The 14,431-nt window shown below is 51.9% G+C and overlaps 2 protein-coding genes across 3 annotated transcripts; one reads left to right on the top strand and one right to left on the bottom strand.

Annotated features, from left to right (window-relative positions):
- Positions 1–882: 882 nt before the first annotated feature.
- Positions 883–5,445, bottom strand: Ell3 (elongation factor for RNA polymerase II 3). Its single transcript, XM_048332325.1, has 11 exons — positions 5,260–5,445; positions 4,968–5,003; positions 4,418–4,530; positions 4,110–4,308; positions 3,925–4,004; positions 3,742–3,814; positions 2,604–2,772; positions 2,482–2,524; positions 2,204–2,375; positions 1,944–1,988; positions 883–1,468 (listed from the first exon to the last, which is right to left on the bottom strand). The coding sequence occupies exons 1-11, from the start codon at positions 5,389–5,391 to the stop codon at positions 1,358–1,360; spliced, it is 1,173 nt and encodes a 390-aa protein (XP_048188282.1). The 5' UTR covers positions 5,392–5,445; the 3' UTR covers positions 883–1,357.
- Positions 5,446–12,270: 6,825 nt separating this feature from the next.
- Serf2 (small EDRK-rich factor 2) lies at positions 12,271–14,074 on the top strand. 2 transcript variants are annotated; one of them, XM_048331887.1, is made up of 3 exons: positions 12,271–12,371; positions 12,945–13,053; positions 13,738–14,074. In XM_048331887.1, the coding sequence occupies exons 1-3, from the start codon at positions 12,365–12,367 to the stop codon at positions 13,799–13,801; spliced, it is 180 nt and encodes a 59-aa protein (XP_048187844.1). In that variant the 5' UTR covers positions 12,271–12,364; the 3' UTR covers positions 13,802–14,074. The 2 variants fall into 2 exon arrangements, with proteins under 2 accessions (XP_048187844.1, XP_048187845.1); XM_048331888.1 differs by having other exon boundaries at positions 13,715–14,074.
- Positions 14,075–14,431: the final 357 nt, after the last annotated feature.

The following is a 14,431-nucleotide window of genomic DNA, read 5'->3' as shown; positions in this document are numbered from 1 at the left end:
GAAAAGTCCAAGAGAATTAACTAGCAAAAAGCCAGAATGTGACTCAAGTGGCAGAATGCTACCCTTGAGTGGAAAAAGCTAAGGAGTAGTGTATGGGCCCTAAGCTCAAGACTCAGTACCAGCACAAAAAGAAAAAAGGAGGCATAAAGAATTTCCTGCTATCTCCAGTTTTTTATAACATGGATTTGGTATAGAACCTTTTAGCAGGGCTGGGAATATGGCCTAGTGGGAAGAGTGCTTGCCTCCCATACATGAAGCCCTAGGTTCAATTCCCCAGCACCACATATATAGTGGCGCTGTGGCTTAAGTGGCAGAGTGCTAGCCTTGAGCAAAAAGAACCCAGGGACAGTGCTCAGGCCCTGAGTCCAATGCCCCAGGACTGGCAAAAACAAAACCTTCTAGCAAAGTAATACTGATCATGCACAATGTTTTAAAAAGATAAAATTGGGGGCTGGGAACATGGCCTAGTGGTTGAGCGCATGCCTCGAATACATGAAGCTCTGGGTTCCATTCCTCAGCACCACATATATAGAAAAAAGCCAGAAGTGGTGCTGTGGCTCAAGTGGCAGAGTGCTAGCCTTGAGCAAAAAGAAGCCAGGGACAGTGCTCAGGCCCTGAGTCCAAGCCCTAGGACTGGCAAAATAAAAAGGCAAATTGTTGGGGCTGGTAGTATGGTTCAGTGTTGAAGCACCTGTGTGAAGCCATGGGTTTAATGTCTAGCATCAGAAAACAAAAGTAAAAATGCTTAATCATAATCTTGGAGATTTTAATTCAGGACAACCCGGGTGAAACATGGGGATCTACCTTTAACTTCTTCCCAAAAGTAGTTCAACTATATGGCCAGGGTTAAGAGCCATTGCCTGGACAATTTAAGGAAAATTTGTACCAAAGACACAGAAAACACTTTTAATTTAGTAGCCATGTTTGTAAAAGAATACATTTTCCTTCCATGTGTAACACCCAAGCTGTTTCCCTTTATAGCTAGCTGTGTTACAAGTTCTTTTAACTGTTACCAAAAGTTACCATTAATTCTTTTGAAGGTTACTTGATGCTAAATTTACTTAGTTTACTTAATTTCCTCAAAAGTATCTTGCCCTGGAAATGTCATTCCTCAGGATTTAGAAATGCCATGGCTGAACTAGTGGTGTCCGCTGTTTTCCCTAGTCTCCAGGGCACAGATGAGAGGAGTCTTGGTACTGTCCCCACACCCTAAAAACTAAAATATAGCAACACTTGAGAATCCAGCCTCAAGGACCTATTGGGCTCTCTACTAGTCCCCAGTGGACTCAAGTGTTCTATGTAAGAAATTGCTTTGTGCACATTCTTGGGCAGAGGGTCTAGAGCCCTTTGGATGGTTTCAGCTGCCCCTGTTCTTTTCCTCAAACTCCAGGATGAGACCTTTAATGTGGGACAATTTCTGGTGCAGGTACTCACAGCGACGCTTCTCTTCCCTGTAACCTGGGTATCGCTGCAGACAAAAAGTGTCAAAAAGTAATAAGCTAACCAAGCACCAGCGAGTGGTTCACACAATTCTAGCTACTGGGGAGTCTGAGACCCAGTTCAAGACCAATCAAGGGGCTGGGAATATGGCCTAGTGGCAAGAGTGTTTTTGCCTTGTACACATGAAGCCCTGGGTTCGATTCCCCAGCATTGGATATATAGAAAACGGACAGAAGTGGTGCTGTGGCTCAAGTGGCAGAGTGCTAGCTTTGAGCAAGAAGAAGCCAGGGACAGTGCTCAGGCCCTGAGTTGAAGGCCCAGGACTGGCAAAAAGGGAAGAAAAAAAAAAAAGACCAATCAAGGCTGAAAATTTTGAGCACCTCCCCCTCGTATGTAGTCATAGTTCAAGTGGCAGAGCAACTGCCTAGCCATCAGACTGAGTTCAAACACCAGTACCACCACCACCACACCCCAAAATTCTACTTTCCATTATTAGAACTTACCTTTTTGAACTTTTTATATTCCTGGACTATCTTGGCTTCCAGCTCCTGAAATAGAAAACTGTAGTTCAACATTGAGAAACAAGGAAGATTAACTTTAGTTTTCAGTCTCCAAAATGCTAACAATTTTTCTGCCAAATCAGGGTTGCTTGTCACTTTGCCTGGTCACTGAACAAAACACAGGCTTTTAGATAGTTAAGCAGGAGAGTAATGACCAGCATGCTTGAAAGCCAGCCTGGGTGGGGGGGGCGTCCAGTCCTTACCTTGTGTTCTGGAGTTCCTCGCTGAACTCTTTTGATCTCTGCTCCCAGCTCTATGAACCTTTGGCTTGCAGCCCCAACACGGGAATGAAGGATTCGGTATTCAGCGTAATCGGTCTCAAAGTCCTGCTCGTAGGCCTGTTGCTGCTCTGTGCTGTTGATGGCCCTGTATTGCCTGCCAGGGGAGTTGTTACCTTCAGTGTCATTGCCCCTGAAGCCCTCTGCTTCCAGGGAACTTATATGTAGAAGGCTTGTTGAAATTAGAAATGGAAGGAACTCACAGAAGGTAATCTGGAGCCTCTTCAGGGCTTGGGGATTCAGAGTCTAGAAAGGAAGGGAGAAAACACAAAGGTGATTATAGGTCTCCTTTTCCACTGTGGTATTTTTACCCTCATTAACTCACCTGCTCCAGCTGAGGGACTGTGTTGCAGCCTGGGATCTGTGTCTTGATCTTTATCTTCTTCCTCCCAATCTTCCTCTTCTAAGTCCCCTTGTAGGGGACTTGGAGCTAGAGGCAGTGCTCTGAGCCTCTTCTCTTCTATTTCTTCAGTGGCTTCAGAAGCTGGACGTTTCTGCTGAGGAAAACAACTGTGTGGCACAAACAGCAAGCCAAGAACTGCTTCCTATTTTGTCCTCACCCCTCCCCCCCCAAAAAAAAAACCATGCCATATAATCAGCTCAATTTTAAAATTTTAGCTTAAGTGAGGTATTGGACCAAGACTCAATGCATTCATAAACTATTGAATGACATCTCCTTTGTACAATCACTTAAAAATAATAAAGCTGGGTGCCAGTGGCTCTCTCAGGCCTGTAAGCCTAGCTACTCAGGAGGCTGAGATCCGAAGGTCATTGTTCAGTGCTATTCCAGGTGGGAAGATCCAGGAGACTCATCTCCAATTATCTGTCCAAAAGCAAGAAATGGAGCTGTGACCGTAGTAGAATGTTAGCCTTGAGCACAAGTTGTAGAGAACTAGCCTTGAGCATAAAAGTTCAGGGACTGCTCAAGCCCTTGGACTGGCATGAAAAAAAAAAGCCTTTCTGGCATGTGTGAGGCCTTGAGTTCAAACCCTAGTTTAAATTAAAAAGAAGGGCTGGGAATATGGCCTAGCGGTAGAGTGCTTGCCTTGTACACATGAATGCCTGGGTTTGATTCATCAGCACCACATATATAGAAAAGGCCAGAAGAGTGCTGTGGCTCAAGTGGTAGAGTGTTAGCCTTGAGCAAAAAAAAAGCCAGGGACAGTGCTCAGGCCCTGAGTTCAAGCCCCAGACTGGGGGGGAAGCTGGGTGCGGGTGGCTCACACCTATAATCTTAGCTACTCAGGAGGCTGAGATGTGAAGATAGCAACTCAAAGCCAGCCTGAGCAGGAAAGTCCCTGAGACTTATCTTCAACGAATCACCATAATACTGTAGCTGTGGCTCAACGTGGTAGAGCTTTAGCCTTGAACAAAAGAGCTGGACTCCCGGGCCCTGAGTTCAAGCCCCACAACTGACACGAAAAAGAAGTGCTCTTTGGAAAGCCCTTGCCATTGCACCTTACCTTGTCCAGACGTTTCTGGCTGGCAGAAGGCAGTGCCTGATCAAGTTCTCTGTTTGGAGGGTGAGTCTGGTTCCTAGGATAAAGAAGGATCAGGGTAGGACAAGAGCCTAAGATGTATTACAGCAGTGAAGGGTGGAGATCAGACCCCTCCTTCCCGTACTTAGTCCCACCCTGTCTAAGTACCTCACTTCCCACGGTGTCACAGGTTCACTGGAGGATCCTGGGAGTGGCTGCTCCTCATTGCTCATCAAGGGGTCTGACACCTGTGGGGGGGGGGCGGGGGGGGGGAAGTGGCAGGAACACTTGGCTCCTCAGTCTTCGGGCTTTTCCTTCCCTTCCCACAAACTCCCTGCAGTTTCTAGCCTCACCTCTTCTGGTGCCATCTCTGGCTGTGACACAGCATCACCTTCCGAATCGTCAGCCCGGTTCTGCCAACTCCCGGGATCTCTCACAACTTCGGTCAGATGTCTGTGAACTGACAACGGGCCTGGGATGGAGTCCATGGCTGCCCAAATCGTGAGACGCTCCCTGAGTGCACCGAGGCAGTGCAGGCGGCTGGGCCCGGATCTGGAAAGAAACGCGCACACAACCGGGAGGGCGGAGAAAGCAAAACTTGAGCACCTCCGCAGTCCCCCTCCCCCAAGCCCTTCCTCCCCTGCGATGCGCCCCCTCTTACCTGCCCAAGCGTTGGCACACAAGGTCCAAGCCACCGCCAGTGCCCTCCTGCCCACACTGGGACACTGTGAAGGAGAAGAGGCAGGACCAGCCAGGACCTGGGATCCTCAGATACTGGGGTGGAAGCAGCCAGTAAGCTTCATGAAGCCCACTCCTCCCCCTCCTGCCCATGCCACGGGGGTGGGGGGGTTACCAACGGGGAGGGAGGGAGAGGAGAGAAAGGAGGGGGGGAAGAGAGAGAAAGAGAGAGGCACAAGCATGGATCCCATGGGGCTCGTTAGCGCACCAGGTGCAGTTGGGCCTCAGTTCCCCCAAGAGGCTGAGCGGGCACGGTCCCCTCAACCGCGGCCTCCTGGGATTACAACCCCCCTCCCTCCTCCCCCGCCCCCGGCAGCCCCCTCATTCCACTTGGGGCTCAGTTCTCGGAAGTTCCTCAGACTGTGACCCCCCCCACCCCCCCACTGGCAATCTCGGTGTGTGTGTGGGGGGGGGGGTGCCTGACCACATAGGTCTTCCCGGAGTGCCTCCCCACCCCCTCCTCACGCACTTACCCCTCGGGGGCCTTGGAAAGCGATCACCGGCCGGACCTGCAGGGAGAGCCCAGCTGAGCGGCGTCCCCAAGACCAGGGGCCAGTTCTCTAGGGGCGGGGTGGGGGGGGAGAGGGAAAGGAGGGGTGCCGAGCGAGGGGAACACCCGCCCCGTGGGCTTCCCTGCGAGAGACGGGTGGTCCGGAGCCTCCAGCAGGCGCTCTCCTTCCCCAGGTGCCTCCTGCAGGCCCCCGACGGTAGCGGACGGGGAAGCAGGAGGGCCGGGCTTGGGGGCGAGGGGGTTGGGAGACACACCTGTTGCCGCAGACAGTCCTGCAGCGCCCGCAGCGCCGCGTCGTTGAGCCGGAGCAGGAGGAGGCTGGTCCGGGCCGCGGGGGTGAAGCAGAGCCGGAGCCTCCCACTGAGAGGGTCTCGGGGTCCCTCCATCGTGGCCGCGTCGAGCCGAAGCAGGACGAGGTGGGCCGCGGGCCAGGGCCAGCCACCCCCGCCACCTCGGCTGTGCGCGGCGGCTCAGGCGGGCACGCCCGGTAGCCCAGGTCGGCCCCGCCCTCCGCCAGGACCCCGCCCAGACCGCGCCCCCAGGCGGGCCACGCCCCCGAGCCGCGGGCCACGCCCACCGGCGGGACCCCCGCCCACTCCCTCTCCCCCGCGCTCAGGAGGCCACGCCCCCCGCTCCCAGGGGAGGTCCCGCCAAGTGCGTGGAGCTTCACTCCTCCCGCCCTTGGGGGTGTGTGTGTGGGGGTGCGCCGGGGCCCCTCACTCCCAGCGACGGTTGCTTGGTCCGCCCTGGGCGGACCCGTGACGCTCAGCCCTGCCTCAGTTTCCACAATCCACCTGAACTCAGGATGGCCGTCGGTTAAAGCGCAAAGCTTGGACCTGCCACCCCTTGGGGGGGGGGTTTCGGCCTGCGAGGAGCCAGGGGAGCTACCCAGACAGGTAGGCGGGCTTAGTCATTTGTGCCGCTGAGACTAGGAACCCCCCTGCCCCCCGCCCCAAGGGGCCGGAGGCCGGCGAGACCCGAAGGGGACCCCGGCAACCCGGCGCTTTTGCTCCTGCAGCCCGCCTGGCTGCCGCAGATCCGGACTGGGGCTGGTAGAGGCTGTGTCGGGCCCGGCGGGGGTGGAGGGGGTGGGGTGGGGAGGTCTTGGCGGTCCAGTTTGCCTGTCTGGAGCCGGAGCGCCCCCTGTCGACGGGCGGGGGGGGGGCGTCTAGGGTGTGGATGGTAGCAGGAGAGGTGCAGGGTAGAGAGAGCCAGAATCTCAGTCCCAGGTGTTAACCTCCTGGCACAAACAGATGTGACAGTGGCTCACCCGAGGGGGCGGGGGGGATGGCTTGAAGGTGTCCAGACATCCCGAAAACACAGGTCCTGGGGATAGGGAGACTCCAGGGCCAGTCCCAGGCCAGCCCTTGGTGTCTCCCTATTTATTTTTTGTTTGTTTGTGTGTCCCTATTTTGTTGTTTCCTGAAATCCTTAATGTAATATTTCCTCACCAAGATTTCTCTGTTAAACCCCTAGACCTGCGCAGTAATCTCAAGAGAAGGTAATGCTCTCTGCCTCCAGTCAGATAACTCATAGACAGTTGTCAAAACTCATCCAGTACTTGCAAAATGTGTATGGCAGCCGGGCACGTTGGTGTACACGTATACTCCTCGCCCTTGGAAGGCTGAAAACAGAAGGATTTCCATTTTCATGCCAGCCTGGGTTTTATAGTGAGATCTTATCTTAAAACAATAACAACGAAATGGTGTGTACTGTATGTACAGCATGCCACAGGAAATGAGGTTTCAAGTCATCGCAAGGAACTACCAAGCACCACAAAAACATTTACCTGTCTATCAGGTTCCCCTGTTTCTGTGGGGGGGGACATGTTTGCTAATTTGATAAACAGCTGTGGGCAATGGTTAAGCTGCTCTCCCCAGGCTTCCTTTTCCTCTCAAGTGACATCTGTGACCTTTTATAAGGTTTTTCTTACTTTGAAACTCAAAAGGACAGTCTAGAATGGTGACAATGTCAAGGGGGAGGGCATGAACTCCCCCCCTCTTTTTTCCAGTTGTATGGCTTGAACTCGGGGCCTCGGCACTGTCCCTGAGCTCCTTTTGCTCAAGGCTAGCACTCTACCACTTGGGCCCCATCCCCATGAACTTCCATTCTTTTATCCACATGTTCCTGTCCCCAAACTATTCTCATTGTTTTACCCCGTATCTACCTCTTCACTAGAAGGATAGCCACCAGATAGACCCATCAGAGCTCTGCTCTGAGATTTTAATAATGAGCCTAAGGAGAAAGACTCTCTCCATTGGATGAGCTGAGATCTAAGAGCAGGTGGTGGCCACCTCCTACCAGGTCAAGGAAATCTGGGTCTGAGCCAATGCAGCGGAGTCAAGGAAGTATTGTTGGGGTCACTGGTTTCTGTTTCTGTTTCCTATAATCAACCACAGCCTACCCTATCTACTGGTTTAGTTGTATTAATGGAAGCCAACAAATTCCTATTTATCTACATGGGTCTAAACAGAATGTTTCAGTTAACTGTTTCCAAAGATCTCCCTCATCCATCTGTTTTGTTGCAATACATTCCTTTTTATTTTATTTTTTGTCCTAGGGCTTGAACCCAAGGCCTGAGTTACACCCAGCTATAATCTGTGTTGTACCTGCCAGAGAGATCTTGTCAGCTTACATCCTGCTGATAGAAGCAAGGCCGGGTTACATTCCTAGCCCTGCCCCTTTGTAGTTGTTTTCTTCTTCTTTTTTTTATCTTTTGAACTCTATTTTTTAAAATTTTATTATGATTTTTTAAAATTTATTGTCAAAGTGATGTACAGAGAGGTTACAGTTTCATACGTTAGGCCTTGGGTACATTTCTTGTACTGTTTGTTATCTCCTCCCTCATTCCCCCCTCCCCCCTCCCCTTCTCCCTCTGCCCCCAAGTTGTTTTCTTCTTGGATAAGGTAATTGTGGGGCTGGGAAGGTGGCTTAGTGGTAGAGTGCTTGCCTAGCATGCATGAAGCCCAGGGCTCAATTTCTCAGTACCATACAAACACAAAAAGTTGGAAGTGGCACTGTGGCTTAGGTGGTGGAATGCTAGCTTTGAGCAAAAGAAGCTCAGGGACAGTGCTGAGGCCCTGAGTTCAAGCCCTAGTACTGGCAAAAAAAAAAAAAAGAAAAAGTAAAAGTAAAAGTAATTGTGTGGGCCAGCTTAAGTGTGTGAGAGCACCTGCCTGGCAGGTTCAAACTCCAGTACCACTAGAAATAATTATAATAAGAGGTTATTATGAGGCTCAAATAAGAAAAGTACAGTGAACATAGCTAATAAATATCCATTTAGGCCTGGTGTGGTGGTGCTCCTCTTTAATCCCCAAACTTGGAAGATTGAGGCAGGAAGATTACAAATTTGAGGACAGTTTGGGCTACGTAATGAATTTTGTGTTACAATGCTGGGGTCTGTCTTTAAACTTTTTTTTTTTTTTTTACAGAAAAGTATATTCTCTTCACAGGACAGTGACTTACTTCAAAGCAGAAGTAAGATTTTTCATGGTCTTCATTCAAATTATACTGACATGTGTTTTGATGGATCAGTGCTTATGCTTTGCACCCTGTGAAAGATTTTGAATATCACCCTGGCATAGACTGTTTTTGTCCTTTAAGTAATAATCACAATTTGTGCATATATATACACACATACATATATATACAATTATAGATATATATGTATGTACATACATGTATAATATACATGCATATGTATATGCATATACATATATGTATAATTGTATTTGTACATACAGATATGCTACACATATGTGTATTAAACAGTAAAATAGAGTAGAAAAGGGAGAAGGGGAGGAGTGAAAGCATGAAGAGAGCTTTTCTATATTACATGGAAATACACACATGGAAATGAGCAGGGATGTATGTTTTATTTATCATTGGATACCCAACCCCTAATACTTAAGTTGGTACATACCTAGTGCACAGTGAAATCTTGCTGAATGAATCTTCCTGGAAAAAAATTAGCCTGGAAGTGAGGCTCCCAGATCCGGTCCTAACAGGACTGAAAATACCTTGGGCAGAGTGGGTATGGTGAGGTGTGAAAAAAAAGAAGAGACTGATTGCAGGGTTCTTTCACCTTCTGAAACTGCTGGAGGGGATGAGGTTCCAGGGGCTCTAGTGAACTTGTTTCCTTACCCATCGCTGTTTTTCTCATCTGTCTGTCTGGCTCAGTTTCCCCATGGGACTGGCTCTGTGGTCTCGCTACGTGCAAGGGTACCCATGCTGCTCCATGCCAGGGGAACCTGGGGGTTAGGAAGCCAGACAATGTTGGTTTGTTTGTTTTTGGCAAGTCCTAGGTCTTGATCCCCTGGACTTGGGTCTGTCCTTGAGCTTCTTTTTTTTCTTTCTCAAGGCTAGTGCTCTCTACCACTTGAGCCACAGCGCCACTTCCAGCTTTTTCGGAGTACTTTATTGGAGATTTAAAAAAAAAAAAATGTGTCCTGGGCTTTCCTGCCTGAGCTGGTTTTGAACCACATCTTCAAATCTAAGCCTCCTGAGTAGCTAGGATTACAGGCGTGAGCCACCGACCCCCACCTCCCAAATTCTTTTTTTTTTTTTTTTTTTTGTCGGTAGTGGGGCTTGAACTGACACTGTCCCTGGAGCTCTTCAGCTCAAGGCTAGCACTCTACCACTTTGAGCCACAGCTCCACTTCTGGTTTTCTGGTGTTTAATTGGAGATAAGAGTGTCAGATTTTTCTGCCCAGGCTATCTTTGAAGTACAATCCTCATTAGGTTAGTAGCATACTTCATCTTCATTGTGTTTTTTATATAATTTCATTTTTGTAGGCAGGTAGCACTGATTTCAAATTTACTATAAGAATATGAAGTTTCATGTATTATACACGTGGTGCCAAGAAGGCACACCTGTACTCCCAGCTACCCGTACAGACAGGATAATCCAGATTTTGTTGCCAGTCTCAGAAAATGTAGTGAGATTCTATTTCAAAAATGAAATATTTAGCTGTGTGCTGGTAGCTCATGCCTATAATCCTAGTTTACTCATGAGGCTGAGAGCTGAGGTTTCAGTTCAAAGCAAGGGGAGGGGGAGTCCCTGATATTCTTATCTCCAATTCACCACCAGGAAACTGGAAGTGGAGCTGTGGTTCAAGTGTTAGAGCACTAACTAGCCTTGAGCAAAAGAGCTCAAGGACAGCAACCAGGCCCTGAGTTGAAGCCTGACCACTGACAAAAAAACAAACCTGGAGCCTGGGTACTGATGGCTCAAGCCTGTGATCTTAGCCACCCAGCTAGCAGAGACAGAAAGGATAGATTTAGAACCAGGTGGGCAGAAAACTCCACAAGACTCCAGCTCTAAAATAACTGGCAAAGAGCTGGCCTGGAGGCTTGGCGGACTGTCAGTGATCAAGTGGGAGGTCTAGGAATCAAGGCCCTAAATTCAAGGCGCTGGTACCAGCAAAACAGAGTAAATATTGGGCCGGCTCAACGGTTTCTGCCTAGGAAGCTCAAAGACCTGAGTTCAAACTCCAACACTATCCAAACAAAAACAAAAAGAATCCCCAGTACCTCATTAAAAGAAAAAAAAATAGAGATGATCTTGTTTGTTCATTTGTCTTTGGGAGGGTAAGTGGGGGGCACAGAAATGGAGGGACAGAGGGTAAACAAATGCAGCAGAGGAACTGACTAGACACTGTGTTGAAAATGAACCATCCAACTTGTGGGTGGGGATGGGAGGGAAAAACTGGGAGGGAGGGAGGGAAAGGGTGACATTATCCAGAAAGAAAGGTACTCTTAGCCCAATTTAGGTAACTTTTGCACATCTTTAGAATAACAATAAAGATCTAAATAAATAATTAAAAAAAAAGAGAATGTATCGTTAAGAAGAGCTAGTCTGAAGTTACTGGCCTTAAGAGGAGTTAGGTGATGTGTGGTAATCAAGTGGGAAATTTCAACCTTATTTGCTCAAACGCTGCATATATTTCATGTGGGTATCAGCTGGCTTAAAATTATGCCATTTTTCGTAAGATGCTCAAGGAAGTAAGATTTCTAGAAACTGGTAAAAAAAAAAAATAAAGAGGCACAAACATTCTTAGCAATGTGATTGTTCAGGCGGGATGGTACTGAGTTTTTGCTTCACGCGGTTCTGTGTGGCAAAACCTGTGGTGGAAATGGAGCATTTTTCCCTTTGTGCAATGATCTCCTGGCGTCTGGTCTGCAATCCCTCCCTCCCTCCTTTCCTCCCTCCCTCCCCCTCCCCTAAGGACAGGTCTCCACCGCTCGCGCTCCAGCTCCACTTCTGGCTTTTCGGTGGCTCAATGGAGACCCGAGTTGCACTGCAGTTCCCGCCTGGAGCGTCTTCCGACTTGGATGTGGAGACCTCGGCCTCCTGTGGGGCCGTCTCTGCCCGACCAGGTCTGCTGTCCTAGGGGCAGAAGATGGAACCCCCGAGAACGAGGAAAGTTGGCTGTTGGTTTCGGGTCCCATTCCGCACTCTCTCTTACAAACCTGGTCAGCCCGCGCCGTGAGGAAACCCCGCCAAGAGGCCCGCAGACGGGGTGGGAGGGCCGGCCCCTCGCCTCCCCACCGTCTGGGATTTCTGGGGTCCTCTCACGCTCTTCACTGAAGTGGGTGTGTGTGTGTGTGTGTGTCCGTCCCGGGATTTGAACTCAGGGCCTGGGCACTGTTTCTGACCTTTGTTTTTTTCTTTCTTTCCGACGCGTGCGGCGGCGGCGGCGGCAGCGCCCGGCCCGCCACGGACTTCCGACGTGGCGTCCGCGCACGCGCTCCTCCCAGGACCGCGACCGGGACGTCCGAGGGCACGGCTGGGGGTGGGGTGGTGGGGGGGTGGGGCCAACTTTAGTTCCAGAGTTCTGATAATGGAACCCGAGGAGCCACCTAGGCCCCGCGGAGCCCCGCCCCACTCTCCCCCCCCCACACCCCCGGGTTCCTTCCGGTGTGCCGGTCGGTACCCCCAGACCGTCTCGGCGTGAGGTCACTCGGCCCCAGGGTCACGTGCTCCTGCCCAGGGGAGCGCCACATCGCCAGCCGCACCCCCTCCACCCGTGTTTCCCCCCCACACTCCTCCCCCAGCGCTCACGTGACCCGGCCTAGTTTTTTCCCCCCCCCAAGCCCCGCCCAAGTGCCTCGACCAGGAAGCCCCGCCCTACGTCTGGCGCTCCGCCCGCAAACCATTCCCCCCTCCCCCTCCCGGACTCGCGCGTGGACCCGAGAACCACGTGCTTTCCGTTGTCCAATCAGAGCCGGCGGCTGGACGTGAGGGGGCGGGGCGGAGGGGGGACGACTAGGTTGCGTTGCACGGAAGGGGGCGGGGCCTGCAACGTCGGACAGAGCGAGCGGACGCAACGGAGGCAGGCCGGAGCCGCTGCCGTCGCCATGACCCGTGAGCACCGAGCCCCTTGCCATTTGCCCTTTCCTTCCCGTCCGCCGTCGCGGCGGCTGCCGGGCCGTCGGCTTCGCCCCCACCCCGTGGCTTCCGCGGCGAGGCGTCCTCCCCGGGTGCGCTCCTCAGCTGCCCTCGCACTCGGAGCCGTGCCCACCCCTACTTCTGGAGACCCCCCCCCCCTCTTGTTAGGCATAGGCCCTCCTCGACCTTCCCGGCCGGGAGAAGCTCTTCCCCCGTGGGGGAAGCCCGGCGCCTCCCACGCCGGGATCCCGCCCAGGCCCCCCCAACCCCGCCCAGGGACCCTTCGGGGCCACACGCCACCTGTCTGCCCCCCGCCCGGAAACTTGAAGCCCGCCTTGGAAGAAGCCCGGCCGGTCGGTCGGTCGGACGGTCCGGTCGGTCGGTCCTCCGCCCCGCGGTGTAAACTTGCTCCGCGGATCCCCCGAGCGGGGCCGGCGTGGCAGCCTTGGGGATCCGGGAAAGCGGGGTCGCCGGTGTGTGTGTAAGGCGGGGGGGGTTCATTCAGGGCGGCCCCGTCGCCTCACTTTCTTAAAACCCTTCTTTTCTTAGGCGGTAACCAGCGTGAGCTCGCCCGCCAGAAGAATATGAAAAAGCAGAGCGACTCGGTTAAGGGAAAGCGTCGAGACGATGGGCTTTCTGCTGCCGCCCGCAAGCAGAGGTAGCCCCAGGGAGGGGAAGGGGAAGGGCCGGGCCGGGCCGGGCCGGGATGGGACGGGACGGGATCGACCGGGGAAGGATCTGGATTAAAAAGTAAAGGTTATATGACTAGAAAGTTACTTCAGGGCTTGAATCCGGATTTGCCGTGAGGGGCCGACTGCCTTGCTTCCTCTAGGGTTTTATTTCCTCCCCACTCACCAAAATGGTTAGGTCACAGCCATAACAGGAAGGGACCGGGGCGGGTCCCTGTCTTGGCAGTCGGGTTTTCTGATTGCCCCTGGGTGTGACCTGAAGGGCGAGGGGCAGGGAACTTCGAGGATCCAGTACAGTTGAGGTGGTGACTGCCTCTAGTACCTTTGTCCTTCCTTGCTGTTCATTTCTCCTCCCTTCTCCCAACTTTTGTCACCCGTGTTCTCCTGGGTGCGGTACTCCACACAGAATAGTGAGCCTTGAAGCCAGTATGGCCAGACTTCTGACCAGTTGGGGCAACAGCCATTGCCAACTGACTGATTGCCTTTTGAGCCTCAGGGCTATTTCTCTTGTTCTCCTAGGGTGGGAATACTGCAGCCATATGCTGAACCTTGTCCCATCCACTTCCATCTTATCCTTTGTGCCCTTCGTCCCCTTGCATCTTGTCCCCTTTGCCCTCTGGTACCTCCCAGTGCCCCATCATCTCTACCCCCAGGGACTCGGAGATCATGCAGCAGAAGCAGAAAAAGGCAAACGAGAAGAAGGAGGAACCCAAGTAGCTTTGTGGCTTCGTGTCCAACCCTCTTGCCCTTCGCCTGTGTGCCTGGAGCCAGTCCCACCATGCTCGTGTTTCCTCCTGTAGCGCTCACAGGTCCCAGCACCGATGGCATTCCCTTTGCCCCGAGTCTGCAGCGGGTCCCTTTTGTGCTTCCTTCCCCTCAGGTAGCCTCTCTCCCCCTGGGCCACACTTGGGGGTGAGGGGGTTACTCCTTCCCAGTGTTTTTTATTCCTGTGGGGCATACCCCAAAGTATTAAAAGTAGCTTTGTAATTCCTTGAGCGCCTGGTTTGACTGGGGTTTGGGGGGATGGGGATGGAGAAATGATTGTCCTTTCCCACCAGAAGGGGACAGCTTTTTAGACTCCCAGGAGATTATGGATATATATAGACCTTATTAATAAGTGAGACATCACAGAAAGAGGCTTTATTTTACTATGATGGCCGCAAAAGCACTCCAGTGGTAGAGGAACCCTTTAAGAACCATCAATACTTCTTTTTTGTGATTTTTGTCTCCCACACCAGTCTAGGATGGAGTGGCGGGCCTAAGAGGGAATGCTCCAGGACATAAGTTTATGCCTCTCTTCCTCATTCTTCCTTAGTTCGCTTGCCTGCTTGAAAGTTGGCCAAAAAG

Source organism: Perognathus longimembris, chromosome 23 (assembly GCF_023159225.1).
Source record: "Perognathus longimembris pacificus isolate PPM17 chromosome 23, ASM2315922v1, whole genome shotgun sequence".
In the NCBI taxonomy this organism is placed as follows: domain Eukaryota; kingdom Metazoa; phylum Chordata; class Mammalia; order Rodentia; family Heteromyidae; genus Perognathus; species Perognathus longimembris.
Note: the sequence above shows the minus strand (reverse complement) of the source record. Positions and strands in the feature narration are given on the sequence as shown.